The 23,263-nt window shown below is 34.5% G+C and overlaps 1 protein-coding gene across 3 annotated transcripts; it reads left to right on the forward strand.

Moving 5' to 3' along the window:
• Window positions 1-643: 643 nt before the first annotated feature.
• LOC120144540 (nuclear transcription factor Y subunit C-9-like) lies at window positions 644-22,279 on the forward strand. Of its 3 annotated transcripts, XM_039158583.1 has the most exons (5): window positions 644-660; window positions 910-917; window positions 18,210-18,215; window positions 21,156-21,966; window positions 22,113-22,279. In XM_039158583.1, exon 4 carries the CDS (start codon window positions 21,162-21,164, stop codon window positions 21,939-21,941), a length of 780 nt encoding a protein of 259 aa, XP_039014514.1. In that variant the 5' UTR covers window positions 644-660; window positions 910-917; window positions 18,210-18,215; window positions 21,156-21,161; the 3' UTR covers window positions 21,942-21,966; window positions 22,113-22,279. The 3 variants fall into 3 exon arrangements, with proteins under 3 accessions (XP_039014514.1, XP_039014516.1, XP_039014515.1); XM_039158585.1 differs by lacking the exons at window positions 644-660; window positions 910-917; window positions 18,210-18,215 and adding an exon at window positions 20,503-20,632 and having other exon boundaries at window positions 21,131-21,966; XM_039158584.1 differs by lacking the exons at window positions 644-660; window positions 910-917; window positions 18,210-18,215 and adding an exon at window positions 20,503-20,632.
• The last annotated feature ends 984 nt before the right edge of the window (window positions 22,280-23,263 follow it).

The following is a 23,263-nucleotide window of genomic DNA, read 5'->3' on the forward strand; positions in this document are numbered from 1 at the left end:
TGGTAAGTTTTGTTTGTGTGCAAGTAACTTTGAAATTTCTCTTTAGAAGGGTAGGTAGTGTAATGCATCCGATTGTTGGGCGAAGTTAGCAACATTGAAAATTGACAATAAATGTGGATAAGCTATGCTAATTATTTTCTTAGCCTTTTAGTGCTTGATGTATTTTTCCTGGTTGAATATGGATCTCTGCCTTGCTTATCTTATTACTTTTTCTTTCTGACAGCAAGCTATAGGAATATTTGTCTATGGTGATAGATATTTGAATAAATTGGTCATGTTTTCATACCTGAGGCGTGGAAACAAATTGTTGCAATGTTCAATGTAAAGTTTGAATGTCACTGTGATGAAGAGGTTTTGAAGTCCCAGGCCAGACACTTGAGGGGCCAATATAATAGTATAAAGATACTACTCGAACAGAATGGATTCTCATGGGATGAAGCACGAGAAAAGGTCATTGCTGCAGATTATGTTTGGGATGCTTACATGCGGTGAATTTCGGTATATCTCTAACTTTCTGATCTCTTTGTGTCATGCTATTATTTTAGCTCAAGTGTAACAAATGCAGGCACATCCCAACACCCAATCATACAGAAACAAAATATTGCCCGACTTTCACAAGCTGTGTTATACTTGGTCAACAAAGTTCTAATCAAAGGTACAGTATGGCCCAAAGGGTGTGTCTGGGTGTGTCTTGAAAATGAGGACCCAGATTTTGGGGATTGGTATGCATTTTCTTATCTAATTCCTAAACTACCCATAATCCCCAAACTAATTAAATTGGAGGCGATTGCGCTTAAGCACACTCAAACCTACGGCCTCCAGGTTGTTGTAGTAGCAACGGTGCCAACTGACCTAAGACTCAATTGGCCGTATGCATTTATTTTGAACAGAAATGCATATTTTATCAAGTTTCCCCTGGCTGTAATGAGGCTATTTTCCCATGGAATACATTGTAGGAAATGACTCTCAATTCCATGCCAGTAATGGTTTTTCAAGGATAAATTGGACTCTCCGATGGAAAGACATCTTATTGACCTTTTGTTAGAGCAAGTGCGTAGGGGATTTTTCTTTATTTATCGTACAAACTAACCTGAGAATGAACTTGCCTCCGGAATCATGTTTCGGTTGTTTGGATTTTTTTGCTTTTTATTTTGGGTTTAAGTTGGGTCTATCACATCAGTTTTCTTTCTCTTTTAATTTTATTTCAAATAGTTTCAACTTTTGAACTATTGGGTAATTATGCTATGCGGCAATTTAATTTAAAATTTAAAGTTAAAACTAGTGATTTTGAAAAATTTAATAAAGATTGATAAAAATTATAATATTTTAGGCTAGCGTAAATTAAAATGTTATATTTTACTAATATTTTTATTGAACATAAAATGTTGTCAACCGAAAATATTACGAAGAATGTAGTATTTTTTATTTAACTAAAAAAAATTAAAAAAAATAATATTTGAGGTTGTTTCTGTAACACCCTAAACCTGATTAGACCTAAAATACCACATAGGTTGCCGAGGCAATACCTGATTTTCAAAACTTGTTCATTTTTATTTTAAAATATATTGCATGATACCAAAATATACATATATCACAGTTATAACTAAGTTTAAAACAAATAATACAACTCAAAGTTTAATAAACCAAATACATGAGTAAGGTTCTATGAATACACATGCCCATTAAAGCTACAGTGTAGTATTCTAGAAGAAATATTGGAAGTCCTACTGTTACGGTGCTCCTCAAATGGCTCAAGTTAATAACATGCAAATAAAAAGCATCTAAATGTTGTGCTTACAAAGCCTAACAATATAATCGCTAATCTAGAGCAGCATTATGTGTCTAAAAAACACAAGCATGCTAAATACATGGTACTAAATAGTAGGTACATGCATGATCATAATCAAACACTACATATTTAAGGTTCAATTATTTTATCGTTGTAGTAGGAGTATCATGCTTCCCTTAATCCTCTACTAAGGGCAACGTCATGAGTACATCTCTATTGGGTCTCTAACCACAATGACTAACTATTGTGCATACTCTAAATACGAAGGGCATTGTTCAATCTCTATTGTTACTTCTATTAATTTATTAAGCTACTTTATTATAGTTCATTAACACTGAAGGGCATTGTGGTCATCTCTACCTCTAAGGTCTCTAGGTGTTTCATGAATTTAAGACGAATATTGTTACTACTGCTCACTTGATATACTATTTTCTATCCCAAAGTTCAACTTGGGTTTGTTACTTGGTAGTGACACTCTAGTCGCTCTTATCATACTTCTTCTCAGCTCACCCTTGAACCAGAGGAGCAATTTGTGAGTCATCGCTTTATCGATATTCATATGATACATGATTTCCCTATCACATCATTCGTACAATACACCACCTCGATTTCAAACATATAATTCACAATGATTCATCATTTGCAATCGTTCTTTGCGTCATTAGGGATATTTTGGTAATTTATGCTACCTAGGGGTATCTGAGTCATTTCATATATTACAACCTTTTCTAAGCTTAGTTGTATATATTATAGCAATCTATAGACATTCGAATTCAACAACCAGGGATTTAAAAAGCAGTCCGCGACCATGATAGCACCCATGATATAGCGATAGAACTACCTTTTGCGACCATTATTATATGATCGTGACCCTCTTGACCGGAGTCTGCGATGATCTGGCTGTCTCGGTATCAATCCTGGACTATCACTGGGTCACATTGAACTGTCTAACTCTCCTGCTCAAAATCCTCTCGACCGCCTTAGCCTGGCGAGATAACTCAACGAAAACTCAGGGAGGGTTAACTGCTAGGTTTGACAGGATATCAAGGTGTTGGCCTTCTCTGAACCTACAACAACGACATTCTTTTATGGAGACCAACTCGGGCGCGTACCTACTTATTCATAGAAACTCACACTCGTACTATATCAATATTCGGTCAGCTTGGACCACATGCATAAACTATTCTCTCAGATCATCGGTGTAAGCCTCACCAATGTATTTCTTTTTGAACTCGAAAAGCAACATCTCATATGTCGACATCTCTAAATCCAGTGCCAACTTGATGGTCTCCCACTATTCTATAACGTCACCTTTGAGCAAGGCAATGACACACTCAAGTCTACCCTCACGGGTGAGTTACAACTGTCTAAGGGTACGGAGGGTCTCTCTGAGCCATCGATCGGTTGTTATGGGATCCCATCCGCTGTAACAAAGAATTCGATCGTCTTGTATCTACGGAGCCTCTCCATTAGAGAATCTTGAGAAATTACCGCTGGTTGAGGTTAGGGTACAGGTGGGGAAAGTGGTGCAGCTGAAGTACTAGGTAAGGACCTAATGAACTACCCAAGTACGAGGTGAGGTCCCTGAAGAATGTCGCCTCCTCAGCCCCCAGATCTATTGAGGTGTTCTGCCGGTCGGAGTCCAGAAAAAACTCATCCATAAACCTATTACTGTGGAAGCAAGACTCTTTACCCTACCATCCTGAATGTGGGTTGGATCATATGCCAACTGAAATTAGAAAGAATAGGGGTTACTATCGTCATTCCAGTCTTAAAAGTACTCTTTACACTCTAGAGGTATATACACTTATAGACACTGAGTCTAACCTATGGGTCCTAGAACTGACTAAACATGATGCTCTAATACTACTAAATGTAACACCGTAATCTAGTACGACCTAAAAATCAGTGGATCACGATGTCATACGGGACCACCAAATCAACTAACCCAAAATTTTCTTTTAAGCATAACTGATAATAAAACATCTTATACAAATCCATCAATATGGAAAATAATAAAAGAATAGTATTTAAGTTTTACAAATACGGGGGAGCTCCCAAAATATACAACGTTGAGTTTAAATAAAGAGTTATGATTGATGTACAAAGGTCCATAATGGTACATGCCTTCTAAAAGTGATTCAAGACATACTCTCAAATAATTGGGTTGTTATGGTCTGCTGCACTAGAATGCCTGGTGAAGATAACTCCCTACGAATGGTCTCATAACCTACGCACAGAAACACATTTCGAACGTTGAGCTTACGAGCTCAGGGCCTCACTAAAAATTATATTATACAACATGCATTCGTTAAATGTGCTAGTGAGTGGCACAAGTACAAAAGCACGAGGGATATTGGTCTACTATACCATGGAGGACATCAAGGTACGTCTGAGGGTTCTGCATCTCGGAGCTCACACACCCCTCTAGCCTACTTGAATACCCATAGGTACTCTTAGTAAGATATGGAATCTGCATCGGAAAGGTACACCCGGCTTACTCACTCCGTTGAGTCTTGGGGTATCTATACTCAATTGGTTGTAAAGTGCCTTGCCACTGACTGACATATAAAACTGTATGATCATATTTGCTAAAATGACTTGGGTGTCCTAATTGTGTCTCGAGCATCAAACGAGGCTAGTTTTATTTCACTCTATTTTTTCTGTTTTTAATTATTATGAGTTGATTTAGTGTTCTTTCTTGTAGTTTTATTTTATGGTATTCTAGCATGATATTAAGGTTAGAAACCAGATTATGTATACTCATGGCGAGATCTTTAGCAATAGACTAATGGAAGCATGATACTCTGACAATTATGATAGTAGATGTATCTTAAATAAATGCCTTAGTAACATTGATGACATAGTAGTATTGCTTTTGTGATTGTACTTGTTAGCATGCTTAATTTATGAATGCATATAGTATAATAGAGGTATTTATGATGCGAGACTTGCGAACTTAACGTTCAAAATCTGTTTTTGTTTGTAGGTTTCAGGTTTCGTAAAGTACGATGGAAAAATAATATCATCAGAGGAGTCTCAGGGGAGAACAAGAGTACAATGATGACATTTTAGTGGGCATGTATAAGTCATGATTTGAAATGAGTCGACTTTTAATATTTTATTTATCGAGTTTTTAAATTAGGGCACCACTTTTGTAAATGGTTATGGTTTCATACCTTGTGTAAACATTTTAAAAGTGATAATTTTAAAAAAAGGGTTAGTCTCTTTGGTGATTTCATGTGACACTCAAAGTCAGGGGATTTGGGTGTTACATTTAGTGGTATTAGAGCTAGATTTAGTCGGTCCTAGGTTAACCTAGTCAAGTCCTACTGCCCTCAAAAGTTGTAGAGTGTACTCGCAGATTGAGACTCCGATATCATTAGTCAATCAATGATTCGTAAGTTAATGGGTTAACCTTGAGTAATAAATGTGTAATAGAGATAAACCTATAAGAAAAATTTTAGAGGATTAAATTCTGAATGATAACTCTAGTGAGTTTGTCATAAACAGGTGCTAAAATATACATGAAAGGTTTTAGTGAGGAACCTAGCCTCTCATTGGGGGATGAAGCTTAGAAAGTGTTGTTTTGAATCTATAAATGATAAGTACTAATATAGAAGTGTAGAAAGTGTTGTTGTAAAAGAAAAGTTTTATGCCTTAACGATAGATTTGTGTGAAAGGGTAATCTTATCAGGGTGATGAGTGATTCATTAGAATACGAGTCGATTCGACTATCTCCATCTAAACTTTCATATGTCGTAAGTGAGATTAAGTTTTCTCCCTCTAACTTACCTTGAATATTAGAGTGCGTAATGAAAGCGATAACATCCCTAACAATATTTCTATTATAATTTGAGATTCTCTTAGGACCTCATTTTTATGAATCATATTCAGCTACCTGAGCTATTCTGGGAGAAAGGTACATGTTATTCCTCTAAGTAAATGACTCGTGATGGGAAAAATTCATAAAACTAGTATATTAGTAAAAGTGACCTTCTATCTGATTCTTATAGATTGTATGTTCTCAATTTTATCTTAGGGGACGATACTTGTGGTAGGTGTCTCCACAACCTTCATGACTATGAATCTTCGTTATGATCTTGCCATTTTGATGTTTGATTTCATCAATGTCATTCTTATGTGCTCGATCCAAATCTGGAACCATCGAATAAATTGTTTAATTAATTCAGTAAGTGAAAATATCCTCAGTTTTGAAGATTTTCTACATGTTATCCTTAAGCAGTGTTCACATGTGATCGGATTGATCTTTTCCTTGCCTTGATAAGTGAATATCCTTCCAACCTTGTTAAATGAATACTCTGATGTTTCTAGTGATACTTCTCAGTTGAATGCCATATGAAGGCAAATGGTCATGTTAATTTCCAAAATAATAACCTCAAACTCTAATATGAGTCGTTATTGTGATGATCCTTAGGGTTGTTCATAAGAGAATCATTAGTTTGAGTTTGTGTCAGCTTAAACTCTTGAAATTCAAATTTTTGAAATGGAATTTCGTATTTTATGCACTATAGAATTTCTCATAACTTGTTAAATTCACTCGGATTCAAGTTTCCTTGACCTTGATGAATTCCTTAGAGTATGCCTCATGTTCATTGATCAAAAATGATATTCTTTGATCAATTCTCGATGGAGTCTGATAATCAAGCTAGACCTTAGAGTATGTCTCATATTCGTAAATTAGCCCAAAATGTGAAAACTTATATTGTGAATTCTTCGGATGCTTCGCGCGCTTCGTTAACTTTCTTTTCGTTAAGTTTTAGACATTCTATTACATTCATATGATTCGATCAACTCTAATTTTCAATAAGTTTTTATGTATCTCATTTGAGATGCATCAGGGGTTCATATCTATTCCATACTAAGTTTGGGCAAAGCAAGTATGGTAAGAACCCCCTGATCATGTTAGTGTTCGTCTTATTGTTAAAATTTTGTTCAGCCTATGTTTTACATTACATTCAATTGTGTCATCTTTATTTCCTCTAAGGTGTTTTTTCTCGAACCATAGTATCGTGGAACATGTAGGAGGAATGTTCACAAATTAAAGATTTAGTTTCTCTTAATTCGATAAAATTTGACCAATATCCTTTGAATCTCTCGTGCATTCGTAATTTCGTGGTATAAAAGAAAAAAATATTAATGTTAGATAACTTTTCCATCGTAATTCTTCAATGATATGCAAAATATTCTGAAATATTTCGCTTAAAGGTATGCAACTCGAATGTATGAACTAGTAGTTTCATTTAGGAAATTTCAAGGACAAAATTTTCTTTTAGGATGGGAGAGTTGTAACTCCCTGAATATCGATCTAGTAGTTTTGTATCGACCCAATAATTTATTTAATAGAGTTATTGTAGCATGAAGTTCCATTGGATCAAAATTGGGATCAATCGAGTAAGAAATTAACCGTATATGAAATAAAAAGAGTATTTTTAAGCTTGTGATAATAGAAGAGGGATTTAGATAGTAAATTTCCCATTTAGGAAAATTATGGTTGAATAGGGAAGAATTGTTTGTTTCACGTGGGCCTATTTTGGGTAATATGAAGACTCTTTTTTCTCATCTCTTTCTAACACTTCTCTTCCTCTCATCTATTTCCTTCTTTTTCTTTTTTCTTCACCCAAGCAAAGCTAGAATTAAGGGCTTCTCCTTTCTCCATCTTCTTTACCCCATTCAAAAATCTAACGCGAGCTTCACGATCTTTGAATTATAAACTCTAAGATGAGCTCAACATCTTCTTCAATGGTGCCATGAACTCATTTTAGGTTTTGGCACCTCATTTTAGGTTTTGGGAGAGTTTAATCTTCAAGAACTTCCTCCCATGATTTCCATTTAATTATCATGTAGTTTAGTTATTTAACACTTAGTGTCCTTCTTTTTCATGTTGGAACCTTGTGGTGACTTTTGGGTGGTGAGTGGTACAAGAACCACTAAAAAGGAAAGAATTAAGAAGGTCGGTTCTTAAAGGATATAGAAAGATATTTGGGTAGCTAGAAGTTGAGGTAACACATTACTACTCTTCCTTACTACTTGTGTGTTTAAGGTGAGTTTAAGGGTGTTTCCTAAGCAAAACAGTGTGTTCCTGAGCACTAGTATCGATACTTGTTGAATTAGTATCAATACTATTCATATTCTGGATGGAAACTAAGTTTTTACGAACTCGGTAGAGATACTCGCTCATCTAGTATCATACTTATCCCTTAGTATCGACACTGAGGATTGTAATATCGGTACTGAAAGCTCAATATCGATACTGGTGGGCTGGTATTCATACTAGATAAACTGGTATCCATATCGGAGGACTGCTATCCATACCTGATGAATTGGTATCTATATCAGATGGATTTGTATCCATATCGAAGAATGAGTATCCATACCAAAGGCTTGATATAAATTCCTAAAGTGGTTGAGTGACCTTTATGATGTTAACTAGCCTTGAGAGTGAAAAGGTTAATATATATTCGAGATTGGGCATTTAGCTTGAGTGCGAGGTTACTAAAATGCCCTTAGGGCTAAAATTTACCAAATTACTCTTTTGGGACATAGTGAATGTAATAACCTATACAAGTAATAGTTTCAGTTGCATATTGGTTAAATAATGATATGAGACATTTTGCTATATAACAAGAAGTTGTTCATGAACAATCAGTAAGAATAATACAAATGACTAATATTAGGGTTTTTTTCTAGGTAGTATTGGTACTCTATTCATAGAGTATCGATATTGTTTGTAATATATCGATACCAAAGGGAAAGGTGTTGATACATCGTTAAGTCACAAAATCCAATAGTCATTTTTGGTATCGATACCGAGAATGGTATCAGTACCCTAGAATAGAAGTATCGATACTCCAAGTAATAGTATCATACTTCAAAGCCTTTTCATATTAAAGAATGTATTTTTGGTATCAGTACCAATGGTGAGTATTGATACTGAAGGGTTGATATTAATACAGAAGAGCTTAGCATCGATACCATCATATTGAATTGGGCAAGAAACCTAACTTTAGCTTAAGGGCTTGAATAAATATCTTAAGAATCTTATCTAGGAGATGCCCTAAGACTTACTCTTGTATAATGTTCTAGGTGAAAGAGTGACCGAGATAGTAATGAGTGAATATATAACTATCATGACGATTTTTTCGTTTGGTAAGGATTTGGGAGTCGTGTGTTTGACGGAAATTAAAAATGCTTTGAAAAGGTTAGAGTCGTTATCGACCTTTAGGGTTAGGTAGGTCGAATATCTGGGAAATTGTCCTTTTAAATAATTTTAATAAAAAAATTAAAAAGACATGAATGGTCTGCGTTTTAAGAGATTCTGGGCCCGAGAGTCAATTACGATTGGTGAATGATTAGCAACCCCGCAGCGCCCGAAATCTATATCGTCAATTATACTATTGTCCATATTATTATAAATTTAAGAATTTTAATTTATAATCCCTTAATCCTCGAAATATTTTTAGAATATTTTTATAAGAAACAAAATCATTTTTATTTATTTCTAATTAAGGAAGAAAATAACTCTCTAGTTATGTTAAGGAAATTATTCTTATGTTTTAATTGAAATAATATTGGCATTTTTTACATTTTAGAAAATTAGGAAAAATATGACACAATTTGTTTATTTTTAATTAACGATGAAAGTAACTCTATAGTTGTGTTTAGGAAATCATTTCTTATAATTTAATTAAAAATGTTAAGAAAATGTCATTAAAAGTTAAAAAAAAAACAAATAATAAAACATAAAAAACTAAAGATTAAACAATTAATCGGGTTATTGAGAAGAGGAAATTAACATGTATTTATTAGTCAATAAAACCTAATTTAATTTTAAGTGACCACTTGAAAATTATTTATTTATTTGTTAATATTAAAATTGAACGTATAGTTATAATTTGAGCATTCTTTTCAATATTAGAAAACAAACAAATATCTTTCAATTAATCTCAATTATGAATATATACTGAGTTTCTAAAAATTTTAAAAGTATTTGGACTAATTTAAAATAAACTTAACCTAAAAGGCTTGATTTCCTAAATTTGTTAGTCTAATTTTAAAGATCTTAAGTCCTAAAGGCTTTAATCTAATCTAAATTTTTAATCTAGTGATATAATTAATAAAGTTCTAAACCTAAAATTTAATTCTAAACTTAGAAATTAAAATGAAGAACTAAAATAAAACAAATCTAAAATCTAAAGGGCCTAAAAGTCAAGTTCTAAAGAGTGATTAAATCTTCATCAATGGTTCAGATGCAATCTTGCTCGTTCACGCGTTGCCATATACGATGACGCGACGACCATGCATCGTCAACACTCCAACAATGGTGACTGTCTCCGGTGATGACGCAACACTCTCTTGGTCATTGGATGAAATCTTTATCAATGTTTCAGATGCAATCTTCCTTGTTCACTTGGACTCATGAGTTACAACATTAATTACTTCCTCAAAAGTTGGTGCCTCATTAAATGCATTGTCCCCTTCAAAATTCAAAAGTCAAATCCCTTCCCTCCAAGAACAAAAAGTGGCGGCAACAGTTTATATTGGAGCTAGTTTTTTATTTTTAAAAGACAAATGGGCTTGTATTAATTTGGGCCTCATTTTATTTGTAAAATGGATATTTATTTTGTAATATAGATATTATTTATTAATGGATATGGACTCTATTTATTTTAATAGTGATTTATTTTTGTAAAATGAAATGAACTAACATAATAGATTTTATTATATTAATATACTATATTCTAACATGCAAATTATATTGTAACTAACATCAATACTACATCCACAATAAACCAATTCTGAAATATATAACTAATATAATATATACATCATTCTATGTAATATGAAAATCTTATATCATATGTATTTAATATGTAACACTAATGAAATAAACTATACATTTAACACAAAAACTATATACCATCATTATATTTACAAAAACTACATACTAAAACTAATACTAAAACTAATACTAATACTAATATTATATTTAAGGCATAATGCAAACAAATACTCCTAATGTTTGACGGTACATGCAAATTTGACCTTATTGGTTTTTTGGAACATTTCACCCCACAACGTTTTATTTTGATTCAAAAGTCACCCCGTTAGATAGAAACTGTTAGTTAACTGACGGTCAATGTCTTCAGCTGACTAAGCAAGCACATGTGGACACAAATGATGATGTGGCGTGTCCACATCACTAAGGTATGCTGACGTGGAGTTGACACGTCAGATTTTATTTTTGTTAAAAAAATAATATTTTTATGAGAATTTTCTATCAATGAGAGAGTGACATGTGTAAGGGGACTCGAACATGGGGCAAAGGCATGAAATGGTATGCCTCTCGACATCTGGCCAAACGGACTACTCAATTTTATAATGAAACAAAACTTTATTTAACTTATAATTTTTTTCAATTTAATTAAACAAAATAGAAAAAATGCATTATATATCACATGCAGATGAAATCAAACCAATTAACAGTTAAATACACAACAACTACTTGACGCGAGTTGTAAAAGCTGTGGAGATGATCGTTAAACCAAAACTGCTCGAAGAATTAAATAGCATGGAATTCACCTCGGCTCTCGTCTGTAATCTACAACAGCCTAGTTATTTCCCTCTTGACAACGATAACTGAGACCTACTGTTTGGATCCATTTTATGATGTTTATGGGTACAACGAAATCGAGAGATTTTTTATCCGGAATATACAAAAGTGGAAGGAATTCTAGAGAGATGTAAACAACTGTAAATGGAGACCGTAAATGCTGTACAATTTATGAGATCCTTACAAAATCATCACATGAATAGAACCGACCATGCTTCATCATGGAATCGTCAGCCGGCAAGATACCTAAAACTCAACACCAATGGCGCTCGAAACACCACGACTGGTCTAGCAGCATGCAGCAGATTCATTATAGATGATGTAGATAAATGGATCATGGGCTTCACCAAAGCAATAGGACGATGCTCGATGCTTGATGTAAAATTGTGAGACATTTATGTTGGCTTGTGCATGGCATGGGATATGTCAATGAGACATGTCATATTGGAAACCGATTACAAGGAAGTCCTTTCCATTATCGACTGAGGAGGTTTTTTCATTATTTTTAGATTACTAGAAAAAGTTTGGGATCCAATATTTACTTATACTCCGTGGAAACTTAAAAAAACCGCGGATGGAATAGTAAAATTGGCGTGGACAGTACCTTTCGTATCCAATCGTTCTCACTACCACCTACGCATAGATAATTCCCTTACTGCAGGAGGATAGCTGTAATGCTCCAAGACTTGAGCAATAGGTTCTAGTTTATGTTTTACTCTTAAACAAATCAACGCAGTGTAAGAAAACATTTTAAAATATAATCCATTTTAGCACCAAACATTTCGTAACAAAAAGAGTATTCATTTTAGAATATAGTGAAGTTGTTGTTTGCAGAAAGAGTGACGAGAGATTAGAAAAGAATCGGGACAAGTGAGATGAGAGGCAGAGCTTTAAGAAAGAAACGAGCTTTATAATGCACGTGTTTTATTTTGTTTAATTAAATTGAAAAGAAATTTTGGGTTAAATAAGATTTATTTAATTATAAAACCTACTAGTCCGCTTGGTCTGGTGGTAAGAGGCATACCATTTCACGCCCTTGTCCTAGATTCAAGTCCCCTTACATGTAAAATGTGTTTTTCTTCATTCCTCTAAAACCGTACTAATAGGAGAGCGACATGCCATGTCATCATTTGTAAAAAAGTCTCATAAAAATATAATTTTTTAATAAAAATAAAAAAAATAATTTTTTTAATAAAATCTCATTGGTAAAAAATTCTCATAAAAATATTAGTGATGTGGACACGCCATGTTATCATTTGTGTCCACATGTGCTTGCTTAGTTAGTGGAAGCTTTGACCGTCAGTTGACTAATAGTTTCCATCCAACGGGATGACTTTTGAATCTAAATAAAACATTTTGTGGTCAAATGTTCCAAAAATACAATAAGGGCAAATTTGCATATACTGTCAAACGTTAGGGGTATTTGTTTGCATTATGCCTATAATTAAAAACTAAGAACTATATACTTATATTTACTATATTTAACCAAAAAAACTTTATTTAAAACTATATACTATATATTTATTTATAAAACCATAAGACCCATTTTAAAAAAAACGCCACCACCACTCGGATAAAATGGGTGATGACAACTGCCCCTCTTTGCTAATTTCTGTGGAACGGGAATGAAGTAAAGACAAAAAAGCACCAATTTTATTTGACCAACCATTATCACCAAGATCTATATTTTTCAATTGCAAACCCTTCAAAATCTTGTAACAGTTAACTCTGGTCCCCAAACGATACAAACACTTCTCAATCTTTAACAATCTTGGGTGGAACAAACCCTTTTGTATAACTTATTCTCATTCTATAATTATCTTGAACATAAATGATGGAACCTTATATAATAACCTCTATCATTTCATAAAATCAAACAAGGTCGAACATGTTGATTTACATCCTTCTGTGATGAAATCGAGCGAAATGATAATGTTGACCCACATTCTACTGTGATATTATCGGAAAAATATTGATGCTGGCCTATTTCATTATGTAATGGAGTAAAGTTAAATGGAGTACTGATCTAACTCTTTCTGTGATGGAATCAAGTACAAGGATTATGTCATTCCACCTCATTCTGTGATGGAAATGAACAAATGGTTGATGTCGATCTACCTCATGCTATGATAGAATCTATTGCGACATGATTGTTGATCTACCTCCTTCTATGATAGAATCGAGCAAAATAACCATGTTAATCCACCTCATGCTATGATGAATCGAAAAAAATGTCAACACTAACCCACTTCCGACTGTGATGAAGTCGAGCAAAAAGGTGTTGATCCAACTCCTGCTGTGATGGAATCAAGCACAATGGTAATGCATTCCTCCTCATTCTGTGATGAAAATGAGAAAATAATTGATGTTGGTATACCTCATACTGTGATAGAATCAAACGCAACAAAGGCATTGATCTACCTCATAACGTGATAGAATTAAACAAAATAACCACACTGATCCAACCCTTTCTCTGATAGACAAATAAAACCACATTGTTGATTCATCTCCTTTGATGATGGACAAATAAAGGAATACACTGATCTAACTATTACTGTACTGGATGAGTGGAATGTGTATGTTGATCCACCTCTTTCTATGATGGATGAACGAAAGGAAGTCGATCCAACTTCTGCTATGATGGTTACAAGCACCAAAAGTTGATGTTGAAACCAAATTAGTTCTCCTGTATGAACTTGTCTGACATCAAACAAATTCCTGCCTAGTATATTGATTCATAAGTTTTGAGTTCCTTATTGAACTCTGACTTTCGTTGGGGAATGTCTACTTTGAAATCTTGTTATTCCTGCAAAAAATATGAAATGTATGAATGAACATGCATGATCCTATTTACAAATGCCTAAATATGAATGTATGACGTTAATTATATCAGGAAATCTATTTTTGTCATCTTGGAAGAAAGACACTAAGTGTTAAACAACAACTAAACTACATGAAAATCAAATGGAAATCATGTGAGGAAACTCTTGAAGCTTAAACTCTCCCAAAACCTAAAATGAGTTCATAACCACAATTGAAGAAGATGGTGAGCTCATCTTAGAACCTATAATTCAAAGATCATGAATATCACCTTAGATTTTTTTAATGAGGTGAAGAATATGAAGAAATGATAATCTTTTAACACTAGCTTTTCTTAGGTAAAGAGAAATGAAGAAGAAAATATATGAGGGGAAGAGAAGTGTTGGGAATAAATGAGAAAAAGAGTCTTCATATTACCCAAAATAGGCCAATGTGAAATAACAAAAATCTTCCCTATATCAGCCATATTTTCCTAAATGGGAAATTTACTCTCTAAGTTATTCTTTCATCACAAGCTTAAAAATCCCTTTTTTATTTCATATAAGGCTAATTTATTACTCGATGGATTTGAATTTTAATTCAATGAAACTTTATGCTATAATAATTCTATTAAATAAATTCTTGGGTCGACATGAAAATAATAGACCGATATTCGAGGGTTACACTTTCTTTCTCATTTCCTTATTCTCATTTCCTCTATAAGTGCCATACCTAATAGTAAGTTCCTGAGCATCTTGTATGTAATGTCTCAAATGGGGTTAATAGTTTTGGGTTAATCCAAGTGAGTTAAGTAGACTCCATTAGCCTTGTTGAGAAGCTTGGACCAAGCTAGCTTTGAGTTTGGGCTTGATTTGGGCTCAATCATGTTACAAATGGGTGTTTTTAAAACAAGGATAAAATTAGGATGGCGAGGAAGTAATCCATTTTTTTAAAACAAAAATTGAAAACCAATTAAGGATTGGTGATATCACGTCTGAACCTTTGCTTTCTTTTTTTCTTCACAAGCTTCGCTTATTCCCTTATTCTTTCACTCATTCCTTTTCCCTCTTACAAGAGCAAGGTGTAAACTTTTTTAGTTATTATTCGCATTCTGAGATTTTAAGGTAATAATCAAAACCACCATCTCCTTAACTTTCAGTCAAGCTCCCAAGTGAAAATTTTGGTGAAAAAACCCAAATGTGGGTTTAGTAGGGGTTTTGGAAACCAATTGTTTTAGTTCGATTTAGAGAGATTCAAGTCTCTAGAAACACTTTGAATTCATCTCTAACTTCCCAACACCATTGGTGACCCTTGTTTTGATTTATTACTTAGTAAAAGAAGTTGGAGAAAGTTCCAAAGCTAAAGGAAAAGAGAAGCTCACTCTTGGTTGAGCCTTGGGTGCTTCCATCAGCTTAGAATACAAGGTAGCTCACTTCAAACTCAGTTCTACCACATGTAGGTTATTTAAATATGTTTGGGAGGTTGCATGAGTTAAGTAGCATTTTCATTGTAGCAATCGAAAATCAATGTTTCTATCATGTTTATAGACTCTTTATGACCCATTAATCATACAATAGACTTTAAAAAGAATAGTAGGTCTTTTAGAATGGAAATACTACATTTTTTCGTGTCTAAACAGGGTATTTTTAGCTAGGGTATCAGTATTGGAACAATTACCGATAATGTTTCTTAAAATAAAGAGTAAATTTTATAGGGAGTATTGATACCTATTCAAAGAGTATCAATACTTTAGGGTTGGTCTCGATACCATAGGGTGGTATAGATACCCAAACTATTACTGATACCACAACATCAAAGTATCGATATCCATATAGGAGTATCGATAATACCCACAAAATTAGCCTAAATCAGTCAATTAGTGTCGAATATCTAAAGGTGGGTATCAATACCCAAGGTTCAATTTCGATACTGGAGGGCCAATATCGGTGCAAGCGTGTAGTAATGGATAATAATTAAATGTTTTCAAGATTAGACTTGAGGGGCCAAACAATACTAGAATATCATGAAATAAAACTACAAGTAAGAACACTAAATCAACTCACAATAATTAGAAACAGAAACAAATAGAGTGAAATAAAACTAGCCTTGTTTAATGCTCGGGACACAGTTAGGACACCTAAGTCATTTTAGCAAATATGATCGTACAGTTGTATATCTCAGTCAGTGGCAAGGCACTTTACAGCCAATTGGGTGTAGATGCCCCAAGACTCAACGGAGTGAGTAAGCCGCGTATTCCTTTCCGATGCAGATTCAAAATCTTACTAAGAGTGCCTATGGGTATTCAAGTAGGCTAAAGGGGTGTATGAGCTCAAAGATGTAGAACCCTCAGCCGCACCTTGATGTCCGCCATGGTATAATAGACCAGTATCTCTCGTGCTTTTGTACTTGTGCCACTAGCTAGCACATTTAGTGAATGCATCTTGTATAATATAATTTTTAGTGAGGCCCTGAGCTCGTAAGCTCAACGTTCGAAATGTGTTTCTGTGCGTAGGTTATGAGACCATTCGTAGGGAGTTATCTTCACTAAACATTGTAGTACATCATACCATAACAACTCAATTATTTGAGAGTATGTCTTGAATCACTTTTAGAAGGCATGTACCATTATGGACCCTTGTACATCAATCATAACTCTTTATTTAAACTCAACGTTGTATATTTTGGGAGTTCCCCCGTATTTTTAAAACTTAAATACTACGCTTTTATTATTTTCCATATGGATGAATTAGTGTAAGATGTTTTATAATCAGTTATGCTTAAAAGAAAATTTTGGGTTAGCTGATTTGGTGGTCCCGTATGACATCGTGATCCACTGATTTTTAGGACGTACTGAATTATGGTGTTACATTTAGTAGTATCAGAGCGTCCGATTTAGTCAGTTCTAGGACCCAAGCGTTAGAGTCAGTATCTGTAGAGTACTTTTAAGACTGAAATGACGATAGTAACCTCTATTCTTTCTAATTTCAGATGACATATGATCTAACCCACATTCAGGATGGTAGGGTAGAGAGTCTTGCTTCTACAATAATAGGTTTAGGGATGAGTTTGTTCTGGACTCCGATCAGCAGAACACCTCAGTAGATCTGGGGGCTGAGGAGGCGACATTCTTCAGGGACCTCACCTCGTACTTGGGCAGTTCGTTAGGTCTTTACCTAGTACTTCAGCTGCACCACTTCCCCCACCTGTACCCTAACCTCAGCCAGCGGTAGTTTCCCTAGATTCTCTAATGGAGAGGCTCCGTAGATACAAGACGATCGAATTCTTTGTTATATGGGATAGGGATCCCATAACAGCCGATCGGTGGCTCAGAGAACCTCCGTACCCTTAGACAGTTGTGGTTCACCCGTGAAGGTAGACTTGAGTGTGTCATTGCCTTGCTCAAAGGTGACGTTATAGAATAGTGGGAAACCATCAAGTTGGTATTGGATTTAGAGATGTTGACATGAAAGATGTTGCTTTCCGAGTTCAGAAAGAAATACATTGGTGAGGCTTACACCGATGATTTGAGGGAGTAGTTTTTGCATGTGGTCCAAGCTGACCGGATAGTGATATAGAACGAGTGTGAGCTCCTCTGAATAAGTAGGTACACGCCCGAGTTGGTCTCCATAAAGGAATATCGTTGTTGTAGGTTCAGAGAAGGCCAACACCTTGATATCATGTCACAGCTAGCAGTCGACCCTCCTTGAGTTTTCATTGAGTTATCTCGCCAGGCTAAGGCGGTCGAGAGGATTTTGAGCAGGAGAGATAGATAGTTCAGTGTGACCCAGTGGTAGTCCAGGATGGATACCGAGACAACCAGATCATCGCAGACTCCGGTCAAGAGGGTCGCGATCATATAATAATGGTCGCAAAAGGTAGTTCTACCGCTATATCATGGGTGCTATCATGGTTGTGGGTTGCTATTTAAATCTCTGGTTGTCGAATTCGAATGTCTATAGATTGCTATAATATATAAAACTAAGCTTATAAAAGGTTGTAATATATGAAATGACTCAGATACCCTTAGGTGGCATAAATTACCAAAATATCCCTAATGACGCAAAGAACGATTGCAAATGATGAATCATTGTGAAATATATGTTTGCAATCGAGGTGGTGTATTGTACGAATGATGTGATAGGGAAATCGTGTATCATATGAATATCGATAAAGCGATGACTCACAAATTGCTCATCTGGTTCAAGGGTGAGCTGAGAAGAAGTGTGATAAGAGCGACTAGAGTGTCATTACCAAGTAACAAACCCAAGTTGAACTTTGGGATATAAAATAGTATATCAATTAAGCAGTAATAACAATATTCGTCTTAAATTCAAGAAACACCTAGAGACCTTAGAGACAAAGATGACCAAAATGCCTTTTAGTGTTAATGAACCAGAATAAAGTAGCTTAATAAATTAATAGAAGTAACAGACAAATAAACCCTCGCATAACATTCTAGATGAGAGAACGGACAAGATTGTAGATAGTGAGGGGATGAACTCACTTTAGTGTGTCGAGTTATGTTTGGGTGTATCTAGGCTACCTTAGGTTCCTTAGTGAGGCATTGTTAGTGTTGTGTGGACTCTGAGCCCTTAATCATGCATGTATAGTTGCATCAGTCCAATATACCAGATATCTTTATAGCTTGGCTCGATGCTATGTGATACGAGCCAATGCTTTGGTAGGGCGAGAATTTTACTGATACTAAGTGATATTGGGTTCATCCTCCATGATCTACCTGATGCTATGTGATAACAGGAGATCATTTAGTAACTTAGTGGGAATTTCACCGATATTATGTGATACTGGGATTTCCCCACAACAGTCTAGTATATGATGCTATGTGTACTAAATACTAGTAGTGCATCACAAGTCGTATTCAGATAATACACAATGGTGTGTCATTTTTTTCATTTAGATAATGCACAATAGTGTGTCATGTGTCACATTCAGATAATACACAACAGTATGTCATGTGTTGCGTTTAGATAATGCACAATAGTGTGTCATGTTCCGCATTCAGATAATATACAGTAGTATGTCATGTGTCGTATTTAGAGTATGCACAATAGTTAGTCATTGTGGTTAGAGACCCAATAGAGATGTACTCATGACGTGGCCCTTAGTAGAGGATTAAGGGAAGCATGATACTCCTACTATAGCGATAAAATAATTGAACCTAAAGTATGTAGTGCTTGATTATGATCATGCATGTACCTACTATTTAGTACCATGTCTTTAGCATGCTTGTGTTTTTTAGACACATAATGTTGCTCTAGATTAGTGATTATATTGTTAGGCTTTGTAAGCACAACATTTAGATGCTTTTTATTTGCATGTTATTAACTTGAGCCGTTTGAGGAGCACCGTCACAGTAGGACTTCCAGCATTTCTTCTAGAATACTATACTGTAGCTTTAATGGGCATGTGTATTCATAGAACATTACTCATGTATTTGGTTTATCAAACTTTGAGTTGTATTATTTGTTTTAAACTAAGTGCCCGATTTATAAAAGTGTTTTTATAACTGTCATATATGTATATTTTGGTATCATGCAATATGTTTTAAAATAAAAATGAACAAGTTTTGAAAATCAGGTATTGCCTCGGCAACCTATGTGGTACTTTAGGTCCAATCAGGTTTAGGGTGTTACAAACACAACCTAAAATATTATTTTTTAAACATTTTTAGTTAAATCGAAAATACTACATTCTTCGTAATATTTTTGGTTGACAACATTTTATGTTCAATAAAAATATTAGTAAAAATATAACATTTTAATTTACGCTTAGCCTAAAATATTATAATTTTTATCATAATCTTTATTAAAATTTTCAAAATCACTATGTTTTAACTTTAAATTTTAAATTAAATTGCCGCATAGCATAATTACCCAAATAGTTCAAAAGTTGAAACTATTTGAAATAAAATTAAAAAGAGAAAGAAAACTGATGTGAATAGACCCAACTTAAAACCCAAATAAAAAGTCCAAAAAATCTAAACAACCGAAACATGATATCCGGAAGGCAAGTTCATTTGAAAAGGGTAATATGGTCAGAAAACCAAAAAAAGGAAAAGAAAACGCAGAAAGAATGGGAAGTCCGGGTCGTATAAAAGTAGCATCTCAGTTCTGACATCAGATTGTCAAAAGCCAAACCAACTGCAGCTTTTGTTGTTTCCAATCTCAGGTTAGTTTGTACGATAAATAAAGAAAAATCCCCTTTTCAAAACACATCATTTATTTATTTTTTTCTATAATAAAAACAGTCTTTTCTTCTTTTCAATGTAACCCTAAAATTTTCCTATTTTGGGTTTCTTTTCTCACCCTACACTAACAATTCTATTAAAAACACTTTTTCCCTTTTGACATTTCTTCAATCTCAGACTGCTCTCAATCTTCATATCAAAGGTACGAATTCCACCCCCTCCAACAATGGTTAATCTTTTTCTAAAATATAATGATTGGTTTTTGATTGAAAAATCCATTGATCAATTGCCATTTTTTGCTTCTTTATTGTGTTTGTTCTTTCGAGTAAATCTAGATCAAATTCCTGTTTATAGTGTCGGATACGAGTAAGTTTTATTTTTTTCATAAAGTTTTTCCATGTATTTGGAGGGTTTGAAATCATATCATCTCAAGGAAAATAGAGAATCGGATCAGTATGTATAGATTTCTATCATAATTGCTGGTGATTTGTGCCTAGGCTCGAGTAAATGTTGATTTGAAGCTGTAATGGAACTTGATATTCCCATGGCAGGATATTAGTCAGAATAGGTTTCGTGAAATAAGAAAAAAAAATGGTTTCCGTTCAACGGAGATGATTGTTCTTACGAGGTTTATTCGGATTTCGATGTTTAGATGCAATGAAAATGTAATGCCTAGTTGAAGTTTGTTTATTGGAGGCAGATGTATTAAGTTTTGGGTGAAGCAGATTAGAATGGATCAGCAAGGACATGCGCAGCCCCCGGCTACGAAGATGATGGGTAGCGGAGCTCAAGTTCCTTACTGTACTAATCCGTATCAAAATCAGGTGACTGGGGCGGCCCAAAATCCAGGGACGGTTGTGACATCAGTCGGAGGTATTCAGTCCACTCCGACGGTTGCACAACTTGCACAGCACCAACTTGCTTATCAGCAAATCCACCACCAGCAGCAACAGCTACTTCAGCAACAACCCCAGACATTTTGGGCAAATCAGTATCAGGAAATCGAGAAAGTTACAGATTTCAAGAACCATAACCTTCCCTTAGCCCGGATCAAGAAGATCATGAAAGCCGATGAAGATGTGAGGATGATATCTGCCGAGGCCCCTGTCATTTTCGCTCGGGCATGTGAAATGTTCATCTTAGAATTGACATTGCGTTCGTGGAATCACACGGAAGAGAATAAAAGGAGGACACTTCAGAAGAATGATATCGCTGCAGCAATTATCAGGACTGACATATTTGATTTCTTAGTTGATATAGTTCCGAGAGAGGATCTGAAAGATGAAGTTCTTGCATCGATTCCACGTGGAACAATGCCTGTAGGAGGGCCTGCTGATGCATTGTCTTATTACATGCCTGCGCAACACGCACCTCAGGTCGGGACTCCGGGAATGATAATGGGGAAGCTGGTGGTGGACCCTGCTATCTATGCCCAGCAGTCTCACCCATACATGGCGCAGCAGATGTGGCCACCAGGTCTCGAGCAACAACAGTCTTCATCCAATCATTAGCAGCTCTAGCATAGAATTTAAGAAGGTAATTCGATACTTATAATGGGAATTGAGAATTGAAACCTTAGAAAGTAGTAGAACAAAGAATCAGAACGAGTTAAGATTGCATTAGCACCGAGGGGTTCGATTTGTTGCTTTCTAATCTTTGCCCACTTTCCAAATTGATTACAGAGTAGTTCCTGGAGACATCCTGAGAATGCTCATCGGGGCGGAATAAGGAGGCTTCTCTCCGGGTTAAAAGCCTTGATCAAGTTTATAACCTGAAGAACATACTTTCTTTTGTTTGTTTGTAAATACTATGCTTGAAAAATGAAACAATTTACCTTTTCCTTTCTTTTTTTGGATCTCGTTTCTAGTTGGAATGCTACTTAGAGATGTGAAAGAAGAAATACCTATCTATTATAAATTTTATTGAGTAGTATTTCCTAGTGTTTTATATTAGGCCTGTTAGCATTGTTTTATACGGTGGATCCAAAAATATTTTAAAAGGTGTATACACATATCTTAAGAACATTTAATTTTTTTTAATGAAATAAGTAAAAATAAATTTTAAGGTAAACTCCATTATTAAAATAGTTAATTATTCGAAGAAAATTTGATGTCCACGCTCATTAAGTTGTAGATTTGTCATTGGTGACAAATCTATACTATTTTAATGAAAAATAGTATTGTTTTAGTTGATAATTAAGAGAAATTGGATTATGCATAAATGTTAAATACGGTAGATTACAAATTAAAATCTGTTTTAATGCGAGTTATTGAGATAAGAAAAAAAAAAAGATATGCCACTGATATGAGGTTCTTACTACCAAATCCAGCTGGGAGAAGACAGTTGCAGTACACCACAAAACAGAGGACACCTATACAAAAATAATAGGCATTGATCAAGTCTATTTCTTCTTCAATCTCTTCTTTCCTCTAAAAAATGTCCATTTCTACGCAAGATTCAGATCCTGACTGTGACTATTGGTGTTAAAAAAATGATTGATCCGACTCAATAATCTTACGATCCAAACTTAAAAAGCGATAGTTCTCTAAAAAAATTATTTAATCTATGATTTTTTGGGGTAAATGGGTTAGATCTGAGCTGAATTTTTTTTACAACCAGGTATTTGACCCAATAGTTTTAAGGATAAATTATGCATTTAATACCTAAAGTTTCACTTTTGATTCGTTTTAATATCTTAAGTTTCAAATTTTACAAAATTATACTTAAAATTTGATTTTTGTTTTATTTTGGAATCACATCGTTAAAAAATTAATAGACGAGGTGATGTGCCATTTTTTTGTATATTAATATTTATATAGCCTTTTAATTATTT

The sequence above is a fragment of the Hibiscus syriacus genome, unplaced genomic scaffold (genome assembly GCF_006381635.1).
Source record: "Hibiscus syriacus cultivar Baekdansim isolate YM2019G1 unplaced genomic scaffold, ASM638163v2 tig00110890_pilon, whole genome shotgun sequence".
NCBI classification, from domain to species: domain Eukaryota; kingdom Viridiplantae; phylum Streptophyta; class Magnoliopsida; order Malvales; family Malvaceae; genus Hibiscus; species Hibiscus syriacus.